This window comes from Bombina bombina, chromosome 1 (genome assembly GCF_027579735.1).
Source record: "Bombina bombina isolate aBomBom1 chromosome 1, aBomBom1.pri, whole genome shotgun sequence".
In the NCBI taxonomy this organism is placed as follows: domain Eukaryota; kingdom Metazoa; phylum Chordata; class Amphibia; order Anura; family Bombinatoridae; genus Bombina; species Bombina bombina.
In genome coordinates, this window is record NC_069499.1 from 1,480,807,731 (window position 1) to 1,480,826,866 (window position 19,136).

At 41.8% G+C, this 19,136-nt stretch overlaps 1 protein-coding gene across 1 annotated transcript in view; it reads left to right on the plus strand.

Annotated features, from left to right (window-relative positions):
- LOC128653703 (uncharacterized) overlaps positions 1–19,136 on the plus strand; it is a 75,034-nt gene that overhangs the window by 16,503 nt on the left and 39,395 nt on the right. The window contains exon 3 of the mRNA XM_053707153.1: positions 6,351–6,551. Within this exon, the coding sequence (XP_053563128.1) occupies positions 6,351–6,551 (201 nt within the window). The remainder of the gene's footprint in view (positions 1–6,350; positions 6,552–19,136) is intronic.

A 19,136-nucleotide genomic window follows, 5' to 3' on the forward strand; every position in this document is an offset into this window, starting at 1 on the left:
TGGTTTTGGTGGCAGGGGGGGGGGGGGCTACCATACAGGCTAGGTGGTGGTAGTGAAGGGGGCTAGGATTAGTAAAAAATTGTGGGGCAGGAGGAGGAGTCGGACAGGACTCAGGGAGTAGGAGGGGAGGCAGAAGGGGGGGGCAGGGCCGTGTCGCGGCCGTAGGATAAGTTAAGGGGGGGTTTTTTCGGTGTGGAGCTGGGATTGGGCTCGGGCAGATAGGAGGGGCTAGCGTTCGGTCGGGTAGCAGGAGGGAGGGGAGTTGGCAGTGGTTAGATAGGGTGGGTAGCTGGGAGGTTGAGGCGAGGCAGTTGAAGTAGGTGGCAAGGGGTTGGTGTGTAAAGGGAGGGTGGTATAGGGGAATAGTTTGTGGAGTATGCTCCGCGGCGGTAGCGGGAGGGAGGGGGGGGTGTGGGTGGTGTGTTGTCAATGTGGTAGTTTCAGTAGGGGAGGGGGGGGGGGGCTATAGCGGGGAGGGGGGTTTTGGTTTGGTGGGAGGCAAAAAGGGAAGGGTGTTGATTTGGCATTAACTTTGTAAATCTTCTAGGTTCCAGTGGGGCGGACAGGAGGGGTGTGGAGGCTCCGCAAGCCACGGGAGGAGGCAGTAGGGAGCTGCAGGAGCGGCTTACGGATCCCCCATTGGAGTTGAATGCCAGTGGCAATCTGGACGAGGAGGATCCAGTGGAAGGGACTTCAGCGGCAGGAGGGACGGCTGGCCAGGTAGGGGGCATGGCGGACCTGGTGCAGCTTCTTCAATTGTTGTCTCCACAACGGGGAGGGGAGGGAGAGGGGCTAGGGGAAGCAGTTCGGGGAACAAGGGGGGAGCGAGGTGGGGACAGGGATGTTGTTACGATGTCTTCTTCACAGTCATTAGGTGCAGGAAGTAGGAGAGAGAGGGGCACTTCGCCCGTAGTAAGAGCTGCAGGGTCCGGCGGCCGCCGGAGATCCAGATCACCTATACGGCGGCCTCAAGGCGGAGGCAGGCCGGATTCGCCATTTCGAGCACGGTCAGAAAGGGATCGAGAAAGGAGCAGATACGGCAGGGGGCGGTCTCCTGCCAGACGGAGTGGAGTACGTAGGAGGCTGGAGGTCAGCAGAAGCCGGGAAAGTCCAAGAAGAGAACAGAGGACTGAACAGGTGTCGGGTCCTACTCAGGGGCCGGTGACGGTGCAGCAGCCTGCAGGTGAGGTGATGGCTGGGGGAGCGCCAGGAATGAATGCGGCGGGGAGTGGTGAAAGAGAGACGTTGGTAGCAGGTTTGAAGGGACTTTTGGCCGCGCTTGAGAAGCCTAGTAGTTCAGGGGTCCCGGTAGCAGCGGCATGGGTGGCCCCAGTGACGGGGTTGTCGGGGGTAGCGCAAGCGACATCGGGAGTGGTACAACAGAGTGGCGGGGTCGCGAGCCAAGGGGGGGCCGCGACGGTGGTAACGGGGGAAGTGGTTAGGGTACCCGAAGGGGCGCTTCGGAGGCCGTGCCTATGTTCGGTGGGGCCGTTAGGAATCCATCTAACGAATGAGTTGAGGGAAAAAATAGGGAAGAGGGAATTTGTGGAGATATTCTCCCTGTTGCCTCTGGAACATGTATTGGAAGTGAAGGAGGATGAGAAAGACAAGGGTAAGAAAGAAGAGGAGGAGAGAAAGAAACGGTGGAGGAAATTGCCCAAGACTTTTGGGAATTGGTCCCGGGCTTTCCGTATATTAGCTAGCGTGTTCTGTGAGAAGTTCCCGGAACAAGGAGCATCTCTTTTTTGCTATTATGATGAGATAGCAGGGGCGTATAGCACATATGGCGGTATGGCGTGGTGGAGGTACGATGAGGGGTTCCGCCAGCGGATGGCAGTTCGCCCGGAGATGCGTTGGGACGACAGGGACATGGGGATTTGGTTGGAGATGATGACTCCACTGCGGGGGAATCATTCCTTTCGGAGTTTCGGGCAGGTCGGAGGTAGTGGCGGATCCGGTGCCGTACCTGGAACAGCCATACGCAAGGGACTCTGTTTCCAGTTTAATGAGGGGCATTGTAGGTTCGGTAGCTCCTGCAAATACAAGCATGAGTGCTCAGTATGTGGGGGAGTGCATTCCGGGGCAAAATGCTTCCGGAAGGGCAGAATTGGAACCAAGCCAGGGGAAATGGGTACATCGGGCGCGGACGCCGGTGAAGGTAAGAAAGATGGTCCCGTGGCTAGAGGTGTACGCACGTGAGCGGGGACATGCGGGGGATGCGGAGTTGCTCTTAACGGGATTTAGCACAGGGTTTGTAATTCCGTTTAGGGAGCAGCAGGGGTCAGTGGTTGCAGGTAATCTGAAATCGGTAAGGGACTTTCCGGATGTGCTGAGGGAAAAATTGGGGAAGGAGGTTCGACTTGGTCGAATGGCGGGCCCGTTCAGGGAACCGCCACTTCCGGATTTAAGGGTATCCCCTCTGGGGGTGGTACCGAAAAAGACTCCGGGTCAGTTCAGGATGATACACCATTTATCCCACCCGAAAGGGGTTTCAGTGAATGATGGCATTGATCCCGAGCTGATATCGGTGAAGTATGCATCTTTTGATAAGGCGGTTGGGTTGGTGAGGGTGGCCGGGCGGGGGGCCCTGATGGCGAAAGCTGATGTAGAATCGGCCTTCCGGTTGTTGCCGGTACACCCGATGTGCCATCACCTGTTGGGATGTAAGTTCGAGGGCCAGTTTTATGTGGACCTCTGCCTCCCGATGGGCTGTTCAATTTCCTGTTCATATTTTGAAAGGTTCAGCTCATTCGTGGAGTGGGTGGTGAAGAAAAAATCAGGGAAAGTCTCGATAGTGCACTACTTGGACGACTTCCTGTTTGTGGGCCCGGCGGGTTCGGAGGTATGTGAACGGCTTGTGGAATCTTTTGAAGAGGTCGCTCGGGAGTTTGGTATTCCCGTAGCAGCCGACAAATCTGAGGGTCCCACTTCGGTGCTGAGTTTTTTAGGAATCGAAGTGGATACAATCAAGATGGAATGCAGGCTTCCAGAAGACAAAATCCGGGACCTGCGGGAGGTAATTGACAGGGTTCTGGTCCGCAAAAAAGTGTTGCTTAGGGAAGTACAATCGTTACTGGGGAAGTTGAATTTCGCAGGGCGTATCATTCCCATTGGGAGAGTTTTCTGTCGCCGGTTATCTTTGGCGACTGTTGGTGTGACCAATCCAACCTTCCATATCCGTTTGTCGGTAGATGTAAAGGAGGATTTGAGGATCTGGAAAATCTTCTTGGAAGATTTTAACGGGAGCTTGCTGATTCAAGAACTCGGGTGGTCGGACGACCAATTGTGTCTGTTTACTGATGCGTCGGGTGCCCACGGTTTCGGGGCATTTTTGAATGGCAGGTGGTGCGCTGGGGCTTGGCCGCAAGCGTGGGCGCAATGGGGACTGACCAAGAATCTGACATTTTTGGAGCTGTTCCCGATCGTGGTGGCCTTAAGAATTTGGCCAGAGGAACTTAGGAATAAGAGAGTCTGTTTTCATTCTGACAACCTGGGGGTGGTTTGGGCGATTAATCGCCTGACGGCAAACTCCCCGGCAGTGATTCGATTACTTCGGGCATTTGTATTGGAATGCTTGCGATGCAATGTTTCTTGGAGAGCGGTGCATGTCCCTGGGCGCTTTAATGTAATTGCTGACTCTTTATCCCGGTTTCAGTGGGATCGATTCCGAGAGGCGGCCCCAGGGGCGGACGTGGAGGGCGCGGAATGTCCGGAGGATCTGTGGCAGCTTGGCTGCCAGGAACGCTGAATCTGGTGCAAGGGGCGTTAGCCCCTACCACATGGAGGGCATACGTCCGAGTGTGGAAGATGTGGCGGAATAGGATGGAGATGGAGGCCTGTCAGGAAGGTGTTGTGGAATGGATGAGAATTTTAATGGAATGGTTAGGGTGTTGGAGGAGAGAAGGGCTGTCGCCCTCAGAGGTTCGGAAGAGAATGGCGGCGTTGGCCTTTTTGTTTCAAATGTTGGGGTGTGTAGATATAACTAAGAACTTTGCGGTGCGGATGGCGGTCAGGGGTTTGTGTAGGAGAAGGGCGCGGGCTGATGGTCGGAGGCCGTTGACGTTTGCAGTACTGCAAGGGGTGGTTGAGAAGTTAGGAGCTCTCTGTTTTTCGCATTATGAGGAGCTGTTGTTTAGAGTGGCCTGTGTGCTGGCCTTTTTTGGAGCCTTTAGGGTCTCGGAGTTAATGGGTGTGAACAAGCAGGATAGGCAGGGACTGGGAAGGCAAGAGGTGGTGTTGAAGGAAGAATCAGTAGAGATATGGGTGAGGAGGTCCAAGACGGATCAGGAAGGTAGAGGGGCGATGGTAGTGTTGCGAGGGATCGGGGGCCGATGTTGCCCGGTGCGAGCGGTAAGGGAGTTTTTGGAGGTGTCAGGCTATACGTCAGGGCCATTGCTAGTTCATGCGGATGGTACCCCATTATCTAGATTTCAATTTGTGGCGTTGGTGAGGAAGGCGCTGGTGGCGATGGGTTTGAGAGGGGAAGATTTTGGATCTCATTCGTTTCGGATTGGGGCGGCAACGGAAGCTGCAAATTTGGGGCTGGACGCGGGGGTGATCAGAAAGATTGGCAGGTGGAGGTCTGAAAGGTTCCGGGGGTATGTGAGACAAGGGATGGTTGCGCAGCTGGAGAGTCGTTGATGAGTGGCTATCTTATTTGCTTGACAGGGTCGACGGAGTGCTGGATCTTGGGACACTCATATGTTTTTTGGGCGAGGAAGGCGGCTGCTGTCAAAGCGAATGGGTTGCAGTTGGGTTTTTCAAAGGAGCAGGTGCAGATAAGGTGGTTTGGGATAAGGGGGATGAAGTGGGCCCAGGTGATTGGGAAGGTTACGGAGTTGGCCAGAATGTTTAATCCCCCTAGGATATTGGTCCTTCATGTGGGGGGAAATGACTTGGGGTATATGTCACAAAAGGATTTGTTATGGGGAATGAAGAATGGGCTTGATAGGTTGCTGGAACTGTTTCCGGGTCTGACGTTGGTGTGGTCGGAGATAGAGAGCAGGTTGGAGTGGCGTTCGGCATGGGATTTAAAAAAATTGGAGTTATCTAGGAGGAAAGTGAATAGAACTATGAGTGGGTACGTCAGACGACTAGGTGGAGTGGGGCTCAGGCATGTGGAATTTGAGGGTGAATCGGGTAGGTGTTTCTACCTGAAGGACGGTGTCCACTTGAATGAGGTAGGGTTACACCTATTTAATTTCACCATTAAAGAAGGGATAGAAAAGGCCTTAGCTGTGTGTGGCGGTACTCGCTGAAGGCGAGTGGTGGCGGGGTGCTTGCTGTGGTCTGTTGAGGCTTACGCCTGATGGATAATGGCTAGTACTTCTGTCGGGAACAGAAAGGGAAAAGTGATGGTTGACGCCCCGCCCTGAAAGGGGTGGGGGCTTATAGAGGACAGGAGCAAGCATTGGGAAAACTGTTAAGATATGAAAGGTTGATAATGTTGATATAAAGTTGAACTTGTTGTTTATTGGTTAATAAACAAGCTGCGGCCTTTTCTTCCCATAACTAGTGGTTGTGTCGTTATTTGAGGTGGGTTGGAGCGAACTCAAAAATGGGGGGTCAAGAACAGCCCGGGCGACGGCTGGAGTGAAGGGCAGTTTGACCCCTACTTTGCGGGAGCAATGGTAGGCTCCGCTGTGGGGGTGGAGAGAGAGGGGAGGAGATAAATATCCCTCCCAGGCTTACAGTGTCAGTGCAGAGTAGGAGCAGCGGAAGCAAGAAGGTTTCCCGCCCTCCCTCCCTATAATAAGATGAAGATGGTGTATGTCGCAGCTATGGCGGGGTGCTTGCTGTGGTCTGTTGAGGCTTACGCCTGATGGATAATGGCTAGTACTTCTGTCGGGAACAGAAAGGGAAAAGTGATGGTTGACGCCCCGCCCTGAAAGGGGTGGGGGCTTATAGAGGACAGGAGCAAGCATTGGGAAAACTGTTAAGATATGAAAGGTTGATAATGTTGATATAAAGTTGAACTTGTTGTTTATTGGTTAATAAACAAGCTGCGGCCTTTTCTTCCCATAACTAGTGGTTGTGTCGTTATTTGAGGTGGGTTGGAGCGAACTCAAAAATGGGGGGTCATATTCGTTCTTATCAACATTCTATTATGTAAATCGAATTTCTACAATAACATTTGTTCTAACATTCGAATTCGAATATAAACACATTTGCCCATCCCTAATGCTGATCTGTCTAAAATTGGATACTTGTGTTATTGGTTGTCTAATTAATTTTTACGTTTATGTTATCATGTTATTGCATTATCATCTCCTTATAATAAGAAATTAATTTCTCTCTTAAATTACGTTTTTATGAAAACTATACATTTCTTTACTGTTTTTTTTCTTCAGAGCTAAGCAAAGGGGAGACGCTTTTAATCAGGAATGTAAATGTGACAGATATCGACCAAACATTTACAAATGTTGCTGTTGCCTACAATGAGCAGGTGGAGCACTGCAGAACTATAAATGACTGCATCTCTGGATTAGCAGACATTAGTTGTTCAGAACCCAGTCTTTCTAGCTGCTTAAGGAGGTTGCAGGAAAGACATGGTAAGCAAAGATCAATACAATTATTTATTGGCATGGTTTTTAGCAAACATATTGTAATTAAGTTGTATTGTAAGAATTTCTATGAAGTTAACCATCTATTAGCAAAATGGTATACAATGTTCCCAGGAGCTTACAATCTAGTGATGTTATGTTAAACCATTTGCCTAAGGAGCTTACAGTCTGTTGGTGAGACTGTCCTAAATAACTTACAATATTGTAGTTTAATTGAAGCATGTCTTCCAGGGAGCTTGTATTCTAGTGGTATTAAGATCAAAGAGATTAATAGTTAAAGGGATACTAAATCTAAATATTTTCTTTCAGATAGAGCAACTTTCTAATTTACTCCTATTATCAATTTTTCTTCGTTCTCTTGGTATCTTTATTTAAAAAGCAGGAAAAGCTTAGGAGCCAGCCCATTTTAGGTTCAGCACCCTGGATAACTCTTGCTTATTGGTGGCTACATTTTGCAAACCAATAAGCAAGCATAACCCAAGTCTGAACCAAAAATGAGCCGGCTGCTAAGTTTAATCTTCCTGCTTTTTAAATAAAAATAGCAAGAGAACAAAGAAAAATTGATAATAGGAGTATATTAGAAAGTTGCTTAAAATTACATGCTCTATCTGAATCATAAAAAAAATTGGGTTTAGTATCCCTTAAAAGATTAATTGGGAAATTCTGCCTATATATATTCTAGTAGCATAACCAATGTTTTCTGGCATTTATTTAAAATATTTAACAAAACGAAAGTTCAGAAAGATTTGTAAACAATATTCTAAAAAAAATCTTACACCTTTTAAATTGACATGTGTATACGTATTCGGTTGATAACGTATTCGGCTGAATATTGATCTATTCTTGCCTTCAGTGACATACTGAGGGGATGAATAGAAATTGGTTTGAAATGGGTTTGAAAAAAATGTGCGTGTTTATTAGTGCATTCATTTTGTTTGTGCTCCTTCCTTGGACGTGTATTTTTGGGGTTTATGTACTATTAGTCTATTATTATCAGAATCCTAGTTCGATTAATCTGCTTCCTGCTACTGCCTCTCCTGTTCCTGATCTTCTCTCAAAAAAGTCTTCGAATTATTAGCTACAAACTTGTTATGTTTAAATTCTCTTTATAAAACGTGTTCCAGTCCCTAAATGTTCTCGTGTCCCAGATAACAATGAAGAATTGGATTTGTTTGCAATTCCTAGCAGTGTAATTTTGTTGGTAAAAGCAATGTTTTACAGGCTTCCCATAGGCTTTAATGGGATTTAATGAATTTTGGCTCAAACTAAATTCTCTCCTGAATATTCAGGCTGAACCAGCATGTCGGCAGCCAAAATGTAAAAACCCGAACCGAACATTTTTTGAAGAATCAAATTCTCCTCCCATGCGCATATCTATTTTTAAAAAGGTTATCATGTTATATTCATGGTGTGCAACATCTTCATTATATTGCCTTTATGTTTTTAAGGAATTAAATATTTCTTTGTGTACATAATAAGAATTAGTAGTTAACTTTGTAATGTGACTATAACCTGCTTTTTCTCTGTCTGAACACCCTGGTATATCATGCCTCAAAACTTGGAGTCTTAGTGGCCAGGGGTGTGTCTGACTGATCTGGTGACTGACAGGGCACTCCAGCTGGAAGTCAGGGCAGAAAGAGGCTAAATGGGAAGTATGTGTGAAAAGTTCAGTTACCAATTTATATCCCCAAAGTAGAGAATTGAGGAGGGTGCTCAGTGTAAATAATTTAATGTACAGAAAATATACACCATAAAGAGCACTCACTTAAATACTAATATGAAATGAAGGGATTAACGACACACAACATGATAAGAAAGAAAAACGAAGAAATAAAATATAACCTTTATTAGAAGTAAAATAAAAAGGATTACCCCTCAACCATGAGATAAAATGGAATATTAAAAATAAGGTGTATAACGTTAATCTGCAGTGAGTACTAATATAAGAGGTGAAAAAACACCCCAATATATATATTAAGGAGAAAACTGGGCCAATAATATATCTATATTAAAGCAGGGACACAATCCCACAAGGTCAATGGTATCGTACCCCCTAGTCTTAAACAATACTATTGTTAAATAAATAATAAAGTAAAATCAGGCAAATAGTAAGTCATTGTTGAACATATTTCACGCAAATGACTATAACCAATAGCGTACAGGAAATAACCTGAATAAAGTTATAGCTATGCAAAGAAGGGATACAATCCCCAGTACAGAAGCGATACCTTAAAACCCAGTTCCCAAAACCATAAAAATTACGTAATCATATAAACTAAATATATGTGGAACATATTTCAAACGTATACCATGGATGTAACGCTATACACAAAGTAACGTGGCCTTAAAAAAGAGGCTAGTCAGGGGCATGACTTGATATTTATGGGTTAAAATTAACTGGTCCCCAGTTTTACTAAGTGAAGCATATGAAGGCAGGGAAAACAGCAGGTAACTGGACCAAAACAGGAACCTTTTTGGGGGGCTGCCTTAAAAGGTAACTAAGTAGAAAGCAATAGTAATAATATACATGCTGTTCTGTATAATGATTTTGAGGACAGATATATAGATGGATGGATGGACCTGCAACTAATAAAAGGCTCCCCTGTATTAGGATTGTACACATTCTACACACCTATGTATAGAGTGGCTGCTATGGGCCGCCCTCAGCACTTTTGAGGGGGCTTATAATGTAAATTATTTAGTTATTATTGTTATTAACATTTGAGTGACTTGTTTGTATTCTTCCCTTAACTTGTCATTCAGCAAAAATAGGACTTGAATAATCTGTGACATTTACTGCTTTTAATGGTGTGTTATAATCATGTATTACATTAAAGAGTTAATATGGTAATTACCTGTGACCACTATATAAGATGGCCACAGGTGTAATATCATTAGTCTATTATGAGGCGCCACTAGAGGGCGCGAAATGCGTCAGACGTTTATTCTATGTGCTGTACCTATATGATGTGAAGGAATAAAAACTTCTTGTTTAAATATTTGCTGCTGTGCTGCTGGAATTTCTACCTTTATTGGTAGTTGCACCCCTGTCAGAACCCTCTGTTAGGGGTGTCTCAAATAATTAGGGATGATGCTAAAAATACCATTGTTCATAATTATTAAATATTACTTGATACTTTTTTGTGGTGACCATATATTGTATGTGTGTATATTTATATCTACATCTATGTATCTATATAGACAGATAAATTGGACATTTTAGGAGTACATCAATGGTGTCAGAGCAAAAAAAAACCTTCAAATCTATTTTATTTAAATGTTATGGTTAAGATTGTGATTCAGTGATATGGATGTGAATCTTATAGTATAATACATGAAACATTAAAAATATATTTTAATAGCTTAAAAGTAATAATAAACCTTCATTTTATAAAACCTCAAAGATTAGCGGTTTAATAACCTGAAAAATAAGTACGAGTCTGTGAATGGGAAGCTCGCCGCAGACTTGCCGTGGGTGACGCAGCTGTAGAGCTGACCACAATTACCAGATTTTGCACAGCACTCTCTCTGCCTCCCCTGTCATCTGTAATCCCTCTGCAACTGGGCATAATAAATGGATTCTACAGGAGAAACCGACTGCACTGCCAAGGCTCTGTTTTCATTAATTAGCCCAGATGAAAAATAACAATTGGGAATTGCGGATAGATGGCTAACACAGGGGATGTTTTTCTGCTATGTAGATTTAATCATTACTCTGTGACTTAAGAGGAGAAGACAATCACTGTCTTTATCTGGCTTCTCTTGGGATCGATTGGGGGTTTTGAATTCATGACCTAAATAACATGAATCCCAGGATCAAGACAATATTCGAGCAAAGCAGACTTTATAATGTCAGCAACCACGTTATGTTAGCAATCCAGTTTTCTAAGCATTCAAAATAACCTCAAGGATTCTACAGTTTACTGGAATAATAAGAGACCCTTAGTAAGATGCCTATATTCTGTTGGCAGATGTCAATCTTGTACTTATACGCTCACACAGGGACCACTGAAGATTTTGTGCTGCCTGGGTCAGAGAATGCAATGATGCCCTCCAGTAGTAGAATTACTGAATAGCATATCAACCTACTAGCCTGACCGCTGACCTTACTAAGCCTGCCTACTTGCATGCAACCAATGCTTATGCGCAAAAAGTAGAAAGGCAGTTAGGGAAGAGATGCACTTGTCCCATCTGGTTCTGTGTCTTTGTGTGTCTTTTGATGAAGTTATGCTGCTGGGAGCCTGCGGCTTCCACCACGGAGACAGAAGATATGAGTGGTCTGGGTCTGTCAGTGACTGACTCAGTCACTGATGTGTTGCCCCCTGTCAAGTGCTGCCTGGGTCCATTGGACCCACTTGGTCCCATGCTTGAGGCGGCCCTGTGCTCACAATCTTGTAGCATAGTGGACCCCCATTGTAAGGAAGTTTAAGCTTAACAAGAGATACTGCTCATATGATCATCAACTTTATGGTGTAATGGGGGCTTTGTCACAAAGAGATTATAGTTTTGTTCTATTATTAGAGCCAATGTTCAAATAATCTTACAATCTCTCTTACAATCTATTGGCACAATGGTTTAATCTGCACCAACAAGTTTATAATATAGTGCAAAAATGGAATTCCTTTCCTATGGAGCTTACTGTGTAATGATACAAGGCAGGAGCTGTTCAATATGATAATATGAGCTGGTCAATATGATAATGTGACCTCATCGTTTGGTGGCTGCTTTAATTATTACTGTAATTCATGAGCAGTGATAGGCATAAATCATTTTTCAAGATATTACAAATGTAATGTGATCTGAAAATATCTGTGATCTTTGTTGGAAAACTACATTTAAATTAAAGGTTCTAGAAAAAAAATTCAGTAACTTTTTTTTTTCTCACCCAAATTCACGGACCCCCTGAAATCTCCCAGTAGATCCCAGGTTTAGAACCCCTGGTTTAATTACATAATAGTAGACCCTGTCTATTCAGGTTTAATATGTTTTTATGTATTTGAAGATCCTATCTATAGTGGGTTACAGTCTAGCAGTATAATGTGAAACTCTGACAGAATTATACTACAGTCTAATGGTTTAATATTTGGTTACATCTATTAAATCTATAAATATGTTAATAGGAGACCTTACCTCTCAGAGGTTAGCTTTGCTATAAATTACCTTATATAGGTTACATGAATACTGTCAATGTCTATTCCACTATTAAAAGTGAAAAAAATGTGGAATGTTTAAGTGGATTAATACAATTATCCTCATAAAAGAAAGAGAAAAAGTTAACCCTTTATTTACCTGAATGACGATACATTTAAGGTAGTGGTAGTTACTACAATTTCAAATATATAGTGAAGCTCCAGTCTGTTTCTGGCTTAGCTGCAAAGGACATTACATTAAAGAGACAGTCTACTCCAGAAATATGATTGTTTAAACAGATAGATAATCACTTTATTACCCTTTGCCCAGTTTTGCATAACCAACAGGGTTCAATGAATAAACTTTTTACCTCTGTGATAACCTTATATCTAAGCCTATGGAGGTTTCCCCCTTATCTAATTTCTTCAACAGACTTGTATTTTAGCCAATCAGTGCTGACTTATAAATAACTTCACAGTAGTGAGCTCAATGTTATCTATATGGCATACATGAACTAGTGCTGTCTAGCTGTACAAAATTGTCAAAGTCCACTGAGATAGGAAGCGGCCTTCAAGGGCTTGGAAATTAGCATATGAGCCTACCTAGGTTTAGCTTTCAGTAAAGAATACCAAATGAACAAAGCAAATTTGATGATGAAAGTAAAATGGAAAGCTGTTTAAAATTGCATGCCCTATCTAAATCATGAAAGTTTAATTTTGACTAGACTGTCCCTTTAAGGAAGACAAGTGGGTGGGATGTACTCTTGGCTCTATAGTGAATTGTAGGAGTAGGAGGCAGCTTGTAGAGTGAATAATTGGTAGTTTGTTTTTTAAATGTTTAATCACATGGCATCACTGTTAAAAAACAAAAATCTAATATACTGTATATTGAATACACCTCTTGAAGAGCGTGCAGTCCGGTTTATTACACACAAGTTTTGCATGGAGTATAAGTCCCCATTATTGTCTATATAATACTGAGAAGGAAACCTCCTACATTAATTGTCATGACTTTTTTTGTTTTTGTTTGTTTGTTTCTTGTTTTTTTTAGATGAAGTTTGCTTATTGTGCAAGAAACACACAAGACCTGACATTTTGGGCATTTGATGTTATCATATTCAAAACAAAATGGTGACTTATTTGAAACAAAATCTGTGTATATTATAAAAAAAAATGTTTTAAAAAAAGTTCAGTGACGAACTCTGCCAACTGATTTAAACATTAAGGTTTAGATTACATGTGGAACGCGATATTTGCGCTCCACTCAGTAATAACGGCACACGCAAATGTGCGCTGGTTCACGTTGCATGGAAACTTTGTGCTAATGAGAGCGTGCTTCCAAAGGCACCAATGGGAGCCTCGTTCTGATACCTATAGACAAGGCACAGAATCCAGCACAGCCTTTAGAGAATTCAACCAGGGGCTTCATACTAATATTGGTGAGATTTCTTAAAGAATCTAGCAAGCCCAAAGACCTTTAGGTATCAGGCCCTAAATACCGAAGGAACATCAAAGATGCAAATTTTGCACTTTATCTAGAAGTGGATACTTTTTTTTTTTTTAGACGTAGATTCCAAATTTCTAGTATAAATCTATTTACTTTTTAACCTTCTATTTCAATAACTCTGGAAAAGACACTAAAAACGTTGTGTCCACTAGTATTCAACAACCGTTGAAATTAGATTAGTAACTGCGCTACCATAAAATTAGGGAGAGATTACAGGCCCTTAGCTGGATCAGATATAATGACAGCCTGCAAAAGAGTAGAGATGATTAACAGAGGAAATAAAATATATGTTTTCCATCTGGAGCTGCCGTCTCTTCCTCATTCCTTGCTAATGGGATGTACTTTTCCATTTGCCTTTTTATGAAAGTTTTAGGTTTAAACCATATACATACACATACAGGTTTTTACTTTTCTACTCTAACTGGTAATCACTACATACTGTATATATATCAAATTTGTAAATCCAGTCCAAAGGGACAATGTACTCAGGCATATAGCTGATGTGAGTTAATATTGTTGATATGAACTGCAGAAACACCATTTCAAATGGTCTGGGTTCTCTCTCGGCTAGATTACGAGTTTGCGCTATGAGTCTAACGCTGCTTTTTCACTACCGCTGGTATTACGAGTCTTGTAGGTACAGCTGTACCGCACACTTTTTTGGCCGTCACGCAACGTAACTACCACACCTTTCAAAAAGTCCTTTTTCAATGGGACTTCCATAGCACCGGTATTAGGAGTTTGCCTGTCCGACCAAAAATTGAGAGGTAAAGCCTATAACTACAAGATCTGTACCGTCATCTGAAAGTCAGTAGTTATGCAATTTACGTTACAAAGCTGTACCATAAAACTCATAGTTAAAGTGTTACAAAGTACACTAACACCCATAATCTACCTATTAACCCCTAAACCGAGGCCCTCCCACATCGCAAACACTAAAATAAAATTATTAACCCCTAATCTGCCGCTCCGGACATTGCCTCCACTATTATAAGCATATTAACCCCTAAACCGCCGCACTTCCGCATCGTAAACACTAGTTAAATATTATTTTATTATAATTTATTATTTTATTGGGGGGGTTGGTTTTGTGGGTGGTGGGTTTTACTGTTGGGGGGATGTTTGTATTTTTTTTTACAGGTAAAAGAGCTGATTTCTTTGGGACAATGCCCCGCAAAAGGCCCTTTAAAGGGCCATTGGCAGTTTAGTGTAGGCTAGGTTTTTTTTTTTATTTTGGGAGGGCTTTTTTTATTTTGATAGGGCTATTAGATTAGGAGTAATTAGTTTAAATATTTGATAATTTATTTTTTATTTTGTTTAATTTAGTGTTTATTATTTTTGTAATTTAGATAAAAAAACAATTTTTTAATTTATTTAATTTTAGTGTAATGTTAGGTGTTAGTGTAACTCAGGTTAGGTTTTATTTTACAGGTAACTTTGTATTTATTTTAACTAGGTAGCTAGTAAATAGTTAATAACTGTTTACTAACTAATCTACCTAGTTAAAATAAATACAAACTTATCTGTGAAATAAAAATAAAACCTAAGATAGCTACAATGTAACTATTAGTTATATTGTAGCTAGCTTAGGGTTTATTTTACAGGTAAGTATTTAGTCTTAAATAGCTATTATTTAGGTAATAATAGTAATTTTTATTTCGATTTATTTTAATTATATTAATGTTAGGGGTGTTAGGGTTATGTTAGGGTTAGGGTTAGACTTAGGGTTAGGTTTAGGGGTTAATATATTTATTTAGTGTTAGTGATGTGGGAGGCCAGAGGTTTAGGGGTTAAAGGGACAGTCAACACCAGAATTTTTGTTGTTTAAAAAGAAAGATAATCCCTTTATTACCCATTCCCCAGTTTTGCATAACCAACACAGTTATAATAATACACGTTTTACCTCTGTAATTATCTTGTATCTAAGCTTCTGCTGACTGCCCCCTTATTTCAGTTCTTTTGACAGACATGCAGTTTAGCCAATCAGTGCCCAGTCCTAGGTCACTTTACGTGCATGAGCTCAATGTTATCTATATGAAACATGTGAACTAATGCCCTCTAGTGGTCAAAATGTATTCAGATTAGAGGCAGTCTTCAAGGTCTAAGAAATTAGCATATGAACCTCCTAGTTTTAGCTTTCAACTAAGAATACCAAGAGAACAAAGCAAAATTGGTGATAAAAGTAAATTGGGAAGTTGTTTAAAATTGCATGCCCTATTTAAAACATGAAAGTTTTTTTGGACTTGACTGTCCCTTTAATAACTTTACTATAGTGGCGGCGGCGACGTTGGGAGCGGCAGATTAGGGGTGTTTAGACTCTGGGTTTATGTTAGGGTGTTAGGTTTAAACATACATTTTCTTTCCCCATAGGAATCAATGGGGCTGCGTTATGGAGCTTTACGCTCCATCATTGCAGGTGTTAGGCTTTTTTTTAGCCGGCTCTCCTCATTGATGTCTATGGGGAAATCTTGCACAAGCACGTCAAAGCAGCTCAAAGTAGCGCTTGTATTTGTGTGCGGTATGGAGCTCACACTGCCATATTGCCCACAAATGCCGTTTTTTGGAAAACCTCTAATAGCAGCGCTATGAAAGGTGAGCAGTGGTAATAACTTGCAAGTTAGTAGCGAGCCAGCCATAACGCAAAACTCGTAATCTGGCTGTCTGTTCTTTAACTCCCACTGGGAGTCTGATTTCTGCTGCTGTTACTTGTTTACAAACCTCTTCTATAGACAGAAATTTGCTGTATAGTTAGTGGTTTTAACTAAAAAAAAACTGTTTTAAATTTACAAAATAAAAGTATATGAAATATTAGTGAACAATTCAATATACATCAACAGGTCATTGGGCACACATTTAAGTATGTAAGTAAAACACATACGCCTAGATTTAGAATTCTGCGTTAGCCGTCCAAACCAGCATTAGGGGGTCCAAACGCTGGTTTTGGCCGCCCGCTGGTATTTAGAGTCAGTCAGGAAAGGGTCTAACGCTCACTTTCCAGCCGCGACTTTTCCATACCGCAGATCCCCTTACGTCAATTGCGTATCCTATCTTTTCAATGGGGTATTTAGAGTCTTGGCTGAAGTGAGCGTTAGAACTCTAACGACAAGACTCCAGCCGCAGAAAAAAGTCAGGAGTTAAGAGCTTTATGGGCTAACGCCGGTTCATAAAGCTCTTAACTGCTGTGCTCTAAAGTACACTAACACCCATAAACTTCCTATGAACCCCTAAGGTCCCCCCACATCGCTGCCACTTTAATAAAAAAATGTAACCCCTAATCTGCCGACCGCACACCGCCGCAACCTACATTATCCCTATGTACCCCTAATCTGCTGCCCATAACATCGCCGACCCCTATATTATATTTATTAACCCCTAATCTGCCCCCCCAACGTCACCGCTACCTAACTACACTTATTAACCCCTAATCTGCCGACCGGACCTCGCCGCCACTATAATAAATGTATTAACCCCTAAACCGCCGCACTCCCACCTCAAAAACCCTATAATAAATAGTATTAACCCGTGATCTGCCCTCCCTAACATCGCCGACACCTAACTTCAAGTATTAACCTCTAATCTGCCGACCGGACCTCGCCGCTACTCTAATAAATGTATTAACCCCTAAAGCTAAGTCTAACCCTAACACTAACACCCCCCTAAGTTGAATATAATTTTTATCTTACGAAATAAATTAACTCTTATTAAATAAATTATTCCTATTTAAAGCTAAATACTTACCTGTAAAATAAACCCTAATATAGCTACAACATAACGAATAATTATATTGTAGCTATTTTAGCATTTATATTTATTTTACAGGCAACTTTTTATTTATTTTAACTAGGTACAATAGCTATTATTTAATAGCTACCTAGTTAAAATAACTACAAAATTACCTGTCAAATAAATCATAACCTAAGTTACAATTAAACCTAACACTACACTATCAATAAATTAATTAACTAAACTATCTACAATTATCTACAATTAAATCAACTAAACTAAATTACAAAAAAACCCCCACTAAATTACAAAAAATAAAAAAGATTACAAGAATTTTAAACTAATTACACCTACTCTAAACCCCCTAATAAAATAACAAAGCCCCCCAAAATAAAAAAAAAATGCCCTACCCTATTCTAAAATAAAAATTTAACAGCTCTTTTACCTTACCAGCCCTTAAAAGGGCCTTTTGCGGGGCATGCTCCAAAGAAAACAGCTCTTTTGCATTTAAATAAACATACAATCCCCCCACCAACATTACAACCCACCACCCACAGACCCCTAATCTAACCCAAACACCCCTTAAAAAAACCTAACACTAAGCCCCTGAAGATCTCCCTACCTTATCTTCACCACGCCGGGTATCACCGATCCGTCCAGAAGAGGGTCCGAAGTCTTCATCCTATCCGGCAAGAAGAGGATATCCGGACCGGTAGACATGTTCATCCAGGCGGCGTCTTCTATCTTCATCCATCCGGCGCAGAGCGGGACCATCTTGAAGCAGCCGACGCGGATCCATCCTCTTCTTCCGGTGACTCCCGACGAATGAAGGTTCCTTTAAGTGACGTCATCCAAGATGGCGTCCCTCGAATTCTTATTGGCTGATAGGATTCTATCAGCCAATCGGAATTAAGGTAGGAAAAATCTAATTGGCTGATTGAATCAGCCAATCAGATTCAAGTTCAATCCGATTGGCTGATCCAATCAGCCAATCAGATTGAGCTCGCATTCTATTGGCTGTTCCGATCAGCCAATGTTTATGCATGCGCCGCAAAAGGCCCTTTTAAGGGCTGGTAAGGTAAAAGAGCTGTTACATTTTTATTTTAGAATAGGGTAGGGCATTTTTTTTATTTTGTAATTAGTTTAAAATTCTTGTAATCTTTTTTATTTTTTGTAATTTAGTGGGTTTTTTTTTTTTGTAATTTAGTTTAGTTGATTTAATTGTAGATAATTGTAGATAGTTTAGTTAATTAATTTATTTATAGTGTAGTGTTAGGTTTAATTGTAACTTAGGTTAGGATTTATTTGACAGGTAATTTTGTAATTATTTTAACTAGGTAGCTATTAAATAGTTATTAACTATTTAATAGCTATTGTACCTAGTTAAAATAAATACAAAGATGCCTGTAAAATAAATATAAATCCTAAAATAGCTACAATATAATTATTTGTTTTATTGTAGCTATATTAGGGTTTATTTTACAGGTAAGTATTTAGCTTTAAATAGGAATAATTTATTTAATAAGAGTTAATTTATTTAGTTAGATGAAAATTATATTTAACTTAGGGGGGTGTTAGGGTTAGACTTAGCTTTAGGGGTTAATACATTTATTAGAGTAGCGGCGAGGTCCGGTCGGCAGATTAGGGGTTAATACTTGAAGTTAGGTGTCGGCGATGTTAGGGAGGGCAGATTAGGGGTTAATAAAATTTATTATAGGGTTTTTGAGGCGGGAGTGAGACGGTTTAGGGGTTAATACATTTATTATAGTGGCGGTGAGGTCCGGTCGACAGATTATGGGTTAAGAAGTGTAGATAGGTAGCGGCGACGTTGGGGGGGGGCAGATTAGGGGGTAATAAATATAATATAGGGTCGGCGATGTTAGGGGCAGCAGATTAGGGGTGCATAGGGATAATGTAGGTGGCGACGGTGTACGAAGCGAAGATTAGGGGTTAATAATAAAATGCAGGGGTCAGCTATAGCCGGGGCGGCAGATTAGGGGTTAATAAGTGTAAGGTTAGGGGTGTTTAGACTCGGGGTACATGTTAGGGTGTTAGGTGCAGACTTAGGAAGTGTTTCCCCATAGGAAACAATGGGGCTGCATTAGGAGCTGAACGCTGCTTTTTTGCAGGTGTTTTTTTTCAGCTCAAACTGCCCCATTGTTTCCTATGGGGGAATCGTGCACAAGCACGTTTTTAAAGCTGGCCGCGTCCGTA